Source organism: Columba livia, chromosome 1 (genome assembly GCF_036013475.1).
Source record: "Columba livia isolate bColLiv1 breed racing homer chromosome 1, bColLiv1.pat.W.v2, whole genome shotgun sequence".
Lineage (NCBI taxonomy): Eukaryota > Metazoa > Chordata > Aves > Columbiformes > Columbidae > Columba > Columba livia.
In genome coordinates this window covers 156,192,271-156,204,863 of record NC_088602.1, presented here as the reverse complement: position 1 = coordinate 156,204,863, position 12,593 = coordinate 156,192,271, and the positions used below count along the sequence as shown (strand labels likewise).

General features: G+C 37.3%; 1 protein-coding gene across 1 annotated transcript in view; it reads right to left on the bottom strand.

Moving 5' to 3' along the window:
* LGR5 (leucine rich repeat containing G protein-coupled receptor 5) overlaps positions 1 to 12,593 on the bottom strand; it is a 91,805-nt gene that overhangs the window by 53,846 nt on the left and 25,366 nt on the right. Inside the window, exon 2 of the mRNA XM_065040449.1 lies at positions 1,236 to 1,307. Within this exon, the coding sequence (XP_064896521.1) occupies positions 1,236 to 1,307 (72 nt within the window). The remainder of the gene's footprint in view (positions 1 to 1,235; positions 1,308 to 12,593) is intronic.

The following is a 12,593-nucleotide window of genomic DNA, read 5'->3' as shown; positions in this document are numbered from 1 at the left end:
TAAAAGAAATAACGTTTTCTAAATACAAATGCCGACCAAAAAAAAAAAAAAAAAGGAATATCTGCTTGCAAATAAGGTATTGTCCAAAGTTACTGAGTTACTGTTATTAAAATTCTTTTAATTTTATCTTTTTATAGATGCCGGCTGGAAACGTCAGGTAGTAAAATTAAAATGAGCGTTGCAAGGACACCAAAAATTGTCAGTGCAATGACCAGCTAAATTGCAGAGGACTATACGCATTTCATAGCTTCAAACAGACGGTGTCTTTGCAAGAAGGGCAGTATCATGACTTTGCATATCTTATGTGGGTTTTATGGTATGTTAGCAGATAAACTTGCTCTAAAAAAGGGAGGCTTTCAGTTTTAAAAGCTTATAAACCACGTTTTGTAAGAGACTGGATGCCTGGACTATTTTTTAAATCAACTTTTAGGAGTACTCGTGCAAATGCAAGAGCCAGCTTTTTCCCACAGGATCTATGGTGCATCAGAGACTCCATCACTCCTCAGGAACCTAAATTTTCTTTTAAGCCTGGGCCATTATAACTAGGGTCACTGCCAAATCCAGGTCTCATGAATGCACAATACTTTTCACTTTTGGTTAGTCACCATCACTTCAAACCAGCATTCCTCTTTTGATGTTGTGCTTGGTTAGCTAGGTTTCACAGTGTACTTTTTCCCCTCAGTGAACGTACTCGATAGCATAACTAAGCTTTTTGCAGGATTCTGCATTTTACAGTCAGCCTTCAAGGATGCTAAATCTAAGAGTAAGGAAACAGTAATTAAAAGCGATTAGGACAAGAAGCCTTGATACTGTGAAACGTGGACTCAATTGTCCTTGATACAGGCAGAACGAGGCAGCAGGTTTTGGTTTTGATTATAGCTTTACTTGCGATTTTAATAAACATGAGCCAGTATTCAAACTTTTAATATCCTGCTGCTTAACTATTTCCAAAAAGCAATCCAGCTCTTTTAAACAGCTCTTGTTTAAAAATTTTAATTTGTTTGGCTCTGTCTCTGCTTAGAGAAGTTGTAGCCTCATGGTAAGTCTTTTATAAGTTCATTTCCAGGATCACAAGCAATTTTTTTTTTTTAGTTAAGTGTTTCTGCATGTGCCAAAAGTGTCAGGCTGACAGCTTTCCTGCACTGTTTTATCTGGTTCCCACAGTAAGTATGAGAGACAAACACAGGAATGTGCCTAGTGCTGACTATGCCCATCAAGGATACAATGATACTTACAGCTCTTCCAGGAAGCGGAGATTGTGCACGGGGTTTGAGGGCAGCTTAGTAATGTTGTTCATACTGAGATCACTGTAGGGGAAAACAGACGGAGACTTAATATGGCATGCCACAAGTGTGGTATCCAGCTGTTCATTCCACACATTTTTAGGTACTACATTAACAGAAATTAGTTCCTCTGCCAGAATTGATGAATCATTATCTACTTAGCACATTAAACATTTTTCTTTTGTACGAACGCGGCTTTATCAAACCAAACACAGGCTGTAGCATGTTCCTTGTTCCCAAAGATTTTGGAATGCTCTATAAATCAGCTGGAACACTAAACAACCCTTTTAGTCTACATAATTTTAATAAACCGCTGTACTGTATTAAAATTTTCTTGGAGTAGTAAAGGAAAAATACTACGATTTTCACTGTTGTAACACTGTAGCACACTTAGTTTACTAAGGTAGGCAGGCAAAACTGTACAGATATAAACTACCTGCATCATTCTTCACATTTCGTGAATACGGAAACATTTTGCTTTTGCATACAACCTGCCGTGTGGTCATACTGAATTGCCTTGCCTTACACTAGGTACATTATGTGTTCCCAAAACACAACTTATTTGAATCAAAGAAATGACATATTTTCAAATAACAAACATCCCCTTTTTCAATTTTTTTTTTTTTTTTGGGTTCTCAAATTGCATTAAATAAGTGAAATGAACCATAAAACAAGAGTGTAATGTGATCTTGCTCTGTGGCACACTTCCTGGTGGGGTTCCACAGTAGTTCCTGGCACAGGAAACAACCAGCCATATCAGCTCTGTCAGAGCTCATTCAAGCCATGTTTTAGACTAAATTTCATATAATACCTTTTTATTCTTAACATGTTTTTTCATTGTTTTCCCCATGCCCCACAGTACCATTATAATTGTTTTGCATTAAGTGTGAAAATTGTAAACAGACTGCATAATAAAATTTCTGTGTGGCAGATATGATTTACACAACTATATCAAAATTCCTGTAGACTATTAAAATAAAAATATCAGACCTGCATATTTTATGCAAATGCTATGTGGTAATTTAAAATTCCCCACTATTTAAACATATATGTATTTGTAACAGCGTTTATAGTTTCCAGCTACTTTGAGTAGTAATTAGATAACTTTATTTCTTCCAGCTGTTGAGAGTTTAAAAGGTAAATAAGTTATCTGTACTTTGGTCAGTAGACGTCCTATTCCTATTCCATCTAGTTCTTATTGCTCACAGTCTGTTTCACATTACAGAATATATGCTTTTAGTCAGCATAGTTAATTTTGATGTTTGATCTTTTGGTGAATTTTAAAATGTATCATTTAAAAACATATTCCACATAGAGATTTCAAAATAAAGGGAATGTGTTAATACTTTACAACAATTATCAAATCACTGTTGGGTAAGGTCTCTCTGCATTCACTTCAAAATCCAGGTATAATTTGAGAACTGTGTACTTATTAAATTCATTCTTTTCTGTGATACTTTATCATCTAATTCTCTCACACAGTTTAGCAGGTTATTACCCTTTCACTTTGATAAAGGCTCAAAGGATTTATTCTTGGCAAAGGAACAAACCCATGGATTTATTTGGCAAAAGAAAAACTCATCCAGGTAGTGTATCATATACCACTGAATATTAAGATAAACCCAATATTTTAACAATATAATTTTGATTGTGAGATTTTCAACATGTCTTGTAAACATACCAAATGACATTTTAGGCTTAAAAAGCCAGTTATGGTGGAAATTGGGAGTGACTGATCTTCAGATAGACACGTATTTAGGGTATTCTACAAAACTAGCATTAAACAGTGCTCTGGCTGACCAGGGAAACCCAAAGCCTGTTTTTCTATCATATTAATTTCTATTAGGAGTAGGCAGTACTTCTTTACATGTATCACCCACAAAACCTCATGATGACACTGGTCACAGGCAATCTGCAAACCAAACCCTACAATCTTAAAAGGATCAGAATAAGACAAGGCGGCTTTCATTACATGCTTTGATGCACAATAAGAAAATCAACAATACATGGACTTTTCTTAGAAGCATCTAGACCCTAGAGGTGAATTTACCAACTGTGAACTCCAGTGTCCGAGCCTTTTTTTTGGACTTCACTTGTGGTAAAGTATGTGCTCCACACCATATGTTGAAGAAGAACCTCATCTTAGTCCCAGTCTACACTGCAGTAACTGCTAGCTCTTTTTAAACCTACCAGTGAAATGATCTTATTCTGTTAGATAGGTCCTTTTTTTCCAGATTATTCTTTTCTTAGAACATAAAGTACAAAGATGTTTTTGTGCAGCAGAACTACCAAAAGTTACCTACACTTATTTCATAGAATCATAGAATCAGTTAGGTTGGAAAAGCCCCTTAAGATGATCAAATCCAACCATTAACCTAGCAGTGCCAAGTCCATCACTAAACCATGTCCCTAAATTCCACAACTCCATGTCTTTTAAACACCTCCAGGGATGGTGGAGGTAGCAGAAATTTTTTCCAAATTTGCTCAATAACATCTTTCAAACTAGTTTTTAACACACTAGTAACTAATACACAGGCCATTCCAGTCTATGTTGGTGATATGTTATTGTTGTAGTCATAAGGGTTTAAGTATATAAGGGAAACTACTGTAGGGAGAGGCAATATATTTGATTAGGCTCTCTGATACAGCTGGAAAAACTGAGAAACTTTCAGGCACAAAAATAAAAAGTCTCTATGTCTTCAAGCTGTACCTGTTGGCTAAAGAGGTGACCCTGAAAACCTCATATCACTGAGGTTGGCAAAGCAGTAGTTCATGTGCACTTGCAGGTTTCAGATTCAGAATACTTTTTTTGGGTCATCCAATGTGAACAATACTGCGAAGTTTGGGCTGCTGAGTAGAAACTCCTCATAGAGGTCCAGAAACAAATAAAGGAGGTTGTCAGCAAACTTGCCAGTCCTTAGACTATGTTGCCAAGAAGACATAGCTAGGATGATATTTATTGCCATTAACTAGATCAAGCCCAGCTAAGAGCCAGAAAGAGCTAGTTGGTAAATTGTAGGCTTACATATTACTATGAAAATCAGTAACCACTGTAATGGGTATGTCTTATGTCCTGCACCTGCAATGACTTCTTTCCAAAAAGTGCATCAAATGGGATTTCTGATTTCTTCTTTCAGTGCTAGCCTGTCAAATTCAGCAATTTGCTCTCCCTAGCAAAGATAAGGGGATGAAAGACGGCTTGCATACCAGGATTTGTAGTGTGATGCTGAAAAATATTAAAATCAAGGTACTAGATCTTTTACTATCCTCAGTGGAACAGCTCTGTATTTATATCAGATCCATTCCCCAATTTCCTTTGTGTGCTTGTTCATGTATACTCAGAACCAAACCAGATGAAACTGCAAAGATGTCTTGTTAAACTTGGTATACTCTTACAAGCTACAATGATGAAAAACTTACAACTAATAGAATATTGAAAATCTTTAAATAACTTAGTGTAACTGATCTACTCTTATATGCCACCACCAAAGCACGTGCAAACCCCACTGACGTCAGTAGGAGCTGCACTGTGAGTTTTGAAATACTCCTAACGTAAAAAGCAATAGTATCAGATCTACCTTTATGAAAACTACTTGCACCATAAGCTGACGTACCATACTGGAAAGGCGATAGGTTATTTTGGACAGCTAGATGAACGCATCATCTGTTCTCCCATTAACATTCCTGCAGCCTGTTTCTAACTGCTGACTATAAAAGCAACATAACAGCAAACTAAACTTTTATCTTTCATAAGATAAGAAGATTTGCTTCAATGAGTGCACTGGCAACACAGCTCACTATAACGATATCTTAATTACACTCTGTGCCAATCAATCATCACGCTGTGTCTCCGATGACTTGCAAAAGGAATCTTGATGAAATCTTTGAAGAATGGAAAATAATGCAAACTGCACCATGCATCTATCTGTTTTTTTCTTGGTGACTATATGGGCAAATTCTGAGCATTTGCAAAACAGAGTCCAGGAAGGCAAATACAACAGGTCTTTCCACCCCCAGTTTTGTTGTCCATGCATATACATGCTGAAAAAAAAATCCAATTACCACCTTGAAAGTGGGCAGTTCACAATGAATTCCCAAAAGCCAGTAAAACAAGTTAAGTGAACTAGTTCTTAACATACAATAGATGAGTCCGGAAGCCAAGTTACTAACCTGTTATTACAAGAGATGTTTCAGTGACTCTTATTCACCTTGGAAGATCAGTTTTCCACATTACACTAAACTTCTACTACACTGAGTGGTAGAAACTTGTCTACCCATTGCAGGGCTGATACAATAATCCAATATTAAAGACAATTAATTTTTTAGCCCTTTTTTTTTTTTTTAAATAATCAGTTGTAACCTGGTTGATTTTTAGAAAATCATCAAGACTTATTATTAGGACTGTTAATTATGTCTCCTCGGGGCCTGCCTTAGCCCAACAATAAATTCAGTATAAGATATATGAATGATTATTTTTATGGAAGTCTACTAAATCAAATTACTCAGTATGGATATTAAAAATAGCTTCATCTGCTACAGCTACTTCAAGAAGATAAATCCACTTGCCAGCACTGTAGTAGTAGTTCCTTTAGCATGTTTTCCTATTGCATGTTCTCAATAAATAAACAGAAAAACAATCACCATCATTTTACAGAAGGGAAACTAAGACTCCCAAAGGACAACAGACACACCCACAGTCACACAGCAGTTTACTTGCCATGGAGGAACCAAACACTGATGATAATTTGTCCACTGCTCCTTTCATTAGATCACACTGTCCACTCTGTGGCATTTACACCAGTTTTCGTAATGGTGATGCATAAGCTGCCAATAGCCTCAGAAATCAATAACTGTATTTTCATTTGAATGGTCCTAGATTGCATTATCTTCCAAAATCAACACGAAAATTGGTACTCTTGTATTTGCATGTTTAATTTACCCATGCAGAGCAGCACAGGGCAGAGCATGAGCGTGCACAAATAAGCATTTTAAGTGCTTCCTGACAATTAAATCATAGCATTTCTTCCCACAGCTAGCTTCAAACTTCATCTGTGGTTCTTTGAAGGACTCTGTAGTAAACTATAATTAAGATGTGAATTTCCACAAAATTATTCACTTTTGAAGCAGTACATCTTTGTATTTGGAGAAATCCTCTACTAAAAATTGGTAGACTTGTAGGAAAAAGCAGTAAAGAGAAACATAATAGATATTACACAAAGCAGGCAATATCTCTGTCAAGGTGTTCACAGTAACAAGTAGTAGTAGTGTGGATATTTCTGCTCTTCTGCCTGTTGATAATGAAAACGCCAAAAATAAGTATTTAAAAATTCATTGTCCCTTGTAATGTTACTTGTAATAGAAATTACCAGCAACTGATCCCATTCTATACTTTTAAAACTTATTACAGAATTATGCAAGGGTAAACCAGGGTTGCTTGGTATTCAATTTTACAGAAAATTTCTGTTACTTGACATTGAAGTTCACTATTCCCAGAGACCGAACACTTTTGTATTAAAACACATCCTGCAAAAAGAATAGACACTGCAGTGAGAGTATGTGTGCCTGTGAGCCTCACAAAGAGCTTTATGCCAGAAAATAAACAGTAATTCCAATATCCCCCTTACACTTCCCTTCCCTTCCTTGGCACACCAGTGGTGCTTGTTCCAGCAGTGCATTTTGCTTACAGAAGATATAACCACTACAATTGTAAATAGATATCTATGGGAATTATCAGGCGCCTTCAACTTAGGGAAGCCTCAAAGGTAATCCAGCAAGGTCAGGAGGGACCTGTCTACACCTCTTCTCTGCTGTTGTGTATTGACCCATAACCCATTGGGTGAATATTAAACATCGGATCCCAACAAACTAGGCTGATAGGACTCCATCCAAACTAACAAAATGCTTTGGCCAAAATTCTGCACTCTCAACACCTGTCAGCGGGTTCCTGTAATATCACAGGCAGCAAAATATGGCTTGTTAGTGCAGAAGCTCTGTAACGCCCTCATTTTAAAAAAACATACATTATTCCTGAACATAGGAGGCAATTCTGTCATATAAACAGCCATCAAAGACTTACTTAAATCTAGACTGAAGAACATTTGTAAAGCAAACAGTACGTGGATGATTAATCTTTTCAGGAAACAATTTTGCCATTCAGTTTATCCAAGACTCCAGCAGAGGGAGCAGGGCAGAGCAAACAATTAAGGTCAAAAAGAAAGTAAAGATCAAAGATCAGATCAAACACACACAGTGCTGAATTAATCTGACAACTACCTGACATTTCATTTTAGGTACAAAGATTTTGGCTCTCTGCTTTTTTTTTTTGTGTGTGTGTGTGTGTATCAAATTCATGATGCTCCCTAGATGAAATTATCCATTTACTTTCAAAGCTGATTAATGACTGTTCATTTGGCTCTGAAGACTAAGTTTGCTAAGTAATAATTACCAGTGTGAGTTACAAAAACATTCCAACATGTCAATCATTTACTGTACTTAAATCAGATCTTTTAAAGCTTAAATAACTAAAGGAATATATTATAATACAGAAGCTAGCAAAGGAGTTAAGAGGACTGAAATGGAATTCCTCTTTCTCCCATGCCCACAGATTGTATTAGTACTTTTTTACTTTGTGAATTATTACTTGTTTCTGCTGCAGTAATTCAAATAGATTATACATGTACTGCATACATGATTCATCCTGTTCAAATACTGAAACAATACACAACAGGAAAATACATAAAATTTTATTGTAATTTATGAAGACAACTATTAGAATATTTGTTCTGCTTTTCATCATTATCTGTTTGTTTATCAGGTACCATTGATCTTATTTGTAATGAAGAACTGTACAATTAAATTGAAAGAACTGTTAAATTCAGAAAAGAAATTTATTAGAAGTGACCAAGTCTGGGAAAACACCCCTTTGGTCTCTGTTAGTTTCAGAATATTTTCTGTAACTCTGGAAGTTGCTTATTTTTACAACTATTTGTTACACATATGACAAAAATATAGGAAAACATCATTATATATATATTTTTTTTTTTTCCTGAAAGAATGGTCACATTCATCCATTTTAGAAACTCAGGGTCTAATTTCCTTCTAATTCCAGGTCTATAATTTCATCCCCTGAATTCAGTGTAGCTGTTTCTAAATTACGGTTATTTATATGAGAGAAAAGCATCTACAAAAGGCACAGCATAATTTGCTTATTAGTGTATTACACCTTGACTACAACACAAACTAACACAAAATATATTTGAGTGTAGACAAAGACTCAAAATACAAGCCTGAAGTCATAAAATCCCACTTTCATAAATCAAGTATTATGGGCCACACAGACAACTGGGCTGAATACCCAACTGGAAGTTACGCATGGCATGGACTGTGTGTTACAATCAAATTTTAAAACTCATCTTCACTGAAATATCCAATATTATTTCAGTGAGACTGCTGAGGGTGGAATTAATCAGGATTAGCCTGATTTTATCTTAACAAGATACACTGTAAGTCATTTATTTGGCTGGTCTTAATTGGCCTCAACTCAATTCCACAGCATGGATTTGAAGATTAAAAAGCAAACATTTGAGAGCATCTGCTACAAACACATTAAAACAGTGATGGTGTAAGTCTCAGTATCTGGAAGTCTGCATCCAACCCACCTGCCTTTAGAGCAGGAAATTCATATCTTACATTGCACAGTGCAAAGGTCTCCAAGGTACAGGTGACAGAGCTGTGTCCAGAGCTGGAAGTTACATTACCACGTTAGGTGCCCTAAGAAAGTCAAATTACCATCAGGATGCTGCTATTATTCTACTAATTTCATAATGCAGGGCATCTGCACAATGCTACTTGGTATGATGTAATGTAGCAGTTGTTATATGTAAACTTGGAATTCCCAAAGGGGTTCACTGCAAAATACACATACTCTATTTGGGTGAAATTCTGGCTTGGTAAAGGAAATGGCAAAAATGGCATTCCACAAAGATAAGAGTCCACCTCTTTGATCCCAACTCATCTTTTTATCTCAGAGGAGTTTTCAGTAAAATTCTCGTTAACTTCTTCATGAGTTTTATTCTATAGGTGCCCGTTTTCCTATGCGTAGGTGCTCAATGATTGAACTTGTTTTAGCACAGCACTGTCATTTCTGCTTTTATTATAGTTTAGACATACTTTGTGTTGTTGAAGAATAACTGAAGAATTTCAGAAGAGAAAATTACACTGCACTATATCACAACTACTATTGTTCTAATCTGAATTACTAATGTGATCATTTTTATGTTGTTGCTTAGCTGAAATAATCCTTTACAGAATCTTCTCTTCATTGCATGACAACCCAACTGATGTCATATTACTAGCACATTTGGTTTCATACCGCATCACTACTAAAACAATTATTTGTGATCTCCCCCCAGAACAGCGCTGCCCGTTCCTTTCGAGGATGCTGTTGAACCAGACTTTGCAACTGATCTGTATTAAAACAAATCCAGCAGGATAAAATACAAACAGTTTTAATCCGAATAAGTGCCCTGCACTGGTTCTTTGTGTTGCTCTTTGTGTCACCACAAGCTAAAGTATAGAGGAGAAATGAATAAGGAAGGTGAAGCAGAACTATTTTGTTGTTGTTGTTGTGAGTTTTTGTTTTGTTTTGTTTTGTTTTTTTCCAGTTGGCAGTGTTGGCTTAGGGTAATGCAGGGTGATCCTATACCTAGGATGTAAATATTTTAAATCATATTCCAATATACAAAGTTGTGGATATATATTTTTTTTAATACACACATCTTCCCTATATGTCTGTCAGAGCTTGTTTATTGCAATACAGTGGGCCTCCAGATCTGCCAGCTCCTGGCTGGCTGACATCCTCTTCCAACACCTCCTACAGAGCTCAGAGGAATGACGGAGCTGTCAGATTTTTCACTGACGCATGAACACCTGAACTTCTGCAATAGTAGGTGCCAGGAAATATGTATAGCTTGATGCTTGCAATGATAATGCACTTAAAAACACCGTATTTCTCCATCAGGTAGATTTTTTTTTTTTTTTGCTTAAGTGCTCAAAATTCATTTTCATCATGAGATATTTTCATATGGGCTGGTATAAAATAGTCTGAATATACATAAACACCAGGTCCTTTTAGTGACATCACGTATACCTGGTGTTTGCACTTTGCTTGTAACTGAACAGCTTCCCTTCAGGTAGGCAGCATACTGAAATACCTGAGACAGCTTTAAACAATTCAGATCAAGGAGCAAGGCTGAGATGCACCAACTTACCCCACCAAAGAGAAGTCTCCAGTAGAGATGTGATGCATTGAATCGGGCTGACATGTATTTTTCATGTGGTTATACCAGCACAATCTTCAGGCAAAAGGGCTGTGCTCCTTCTAGGATAAAATTCCTTCTAGGATAAAATTGTCTTCACTTTGGATAAATTATTTCCCTTTCCAATAACTTAAATTACGAGGATCAGAGCTGTACAATTAATATGTGAAGGCAAAATACTTCAGGTCTATTTCTACTGAGATCAGCTGGGCTGTTCAGAGAATAAATTAGTTTTTAGAATGAGCAGAGGCACCAGATCCTGATCCAGCACAAACGATCCCTGTTTCCTTCCTTTTAATCATAGTGTTTACATAATCCACTGTTTGGCAACCTCATTTTGAGGCCAGTGACCCACCACTTCTTGTGATTGTTATGATGATCAACAGAAAATCTCTTCAGGGTAAGCAATTAACTGGTGCTGTACAGTTCAATCCACCGCTGTGTCTCAGTCCAGGTTTCAAACATCAGATTTGGGTCTCCTTGGAGACAATATTGAGTAATCTTATAAAACATCAGTAGCTAAAACAAACCTTTAACATACGTACACTGTTGCTGCCAGGTCTATTGCACCTGTGTGCATATGTGAAATAACCGTGTCCCCTATACTGCACCTGTCTGCTCTGCTTTTTTTTGCACATGAAGTGAACTTTCCAAGATCTCTTTTCTCTGGTTATTCCAAATGCTATAAAAATGCTGGAAAGAATCAGTCGCCCTATTACTTACATGCCATGAAACTTATAACGCAGCAAGACAATGTCAGCACTAGAACAGTGCTTGGGGGTGAACACCTGGCTCCACTGATGCTGGCAGCAAAACTCCCATTGACTCCCATGGGAGGAGGACGTCATCCCAGGGCTCCCAGTGCCTGGTGCCAGGTTCTACCCAAGCAGCAGTATTGCGCAGTTGTGGAAATCGTGCACCAGCACAGCGCTTTGCCTGGAGTAGTGAAGGCAGTACCAATGGGTTTGCTGGGAATATTTCCATGTATTTTTTCCAGCCCTTTTATCATTTCTAAAATCTGTTGAGTTAAAGGTGGTGTGCCATTGGTTTGGGTCACTAACGTGAGGAAAACATGAAGTTTTCTGCTGGTTAAATAATTCCTATATCTTTTTTTTCCAAGTGATGAGGTTCAAAAATCTAAGGAAGTGGTTTATTTCAGTGTCTTTTATTTCCATATTGTTCACTGTCAAAGTTTTTATCTCTTTTCTGTTTGGCTGACACATCTGCTCCAATTATTTGAATCCTTAACTTTTCAATCGTGGTGGTCTACTTCCGAAGTGATGTGCTGATTCTGCTCATTGTTCCTTCCTCTTTTCCATTGCCTTTGCTCAATTTTTATTTGACATGAAGTTCAGCTTCCCAGTCAGCTCCATCATGAAAACAGAAGGATTACTCAGAATAATCTGTATCGTGATGGTTGTTTTCGGGCCAAGATGAATCAGCTTTTTGGAACTAGTAGGCTTAGACTCTTGGACACTTTGGGAGATCTCTTAAAGGCTTAATTTGTCTTGTGATGAACAAGTACCACAAATGAACAGAGCAACACCCACCTCCTACATGACAGCAACTGCTGATGACCCCATGTCTCACCTCGCACAAGAGTGTACAAGACTATACCTGCTACATACTGCTGTTGCTGGCCTCCTCCTCCAAATCATAACTAAAAAGATGCCAGCTTGAAATGGTGCAGTCAGGAATTAAATATAGCACAGAAATAAACTCAAGGCACTCACAAAGCAGAAGCAGGTCTTCTGCTGAGAGAGGTTCTCCTGTTTTCTGCACTTGGTGAAATCCAGTCAGCCTTGCTATCCCTTCATGAGTTGGTGGGATGCAGGCTGATGCTCTTCTTCACACCACACACAGCATATAAAGAGACCATCTCAGCCCGCAGGCTGTCATAGTTCTCCCATCCTGTGTGGAGTATGGTATGAAGATTAGAGATGTGAAGGACATCCCCCTCACTCATGATCTTGGCCTGCGGATCTCAACTTTC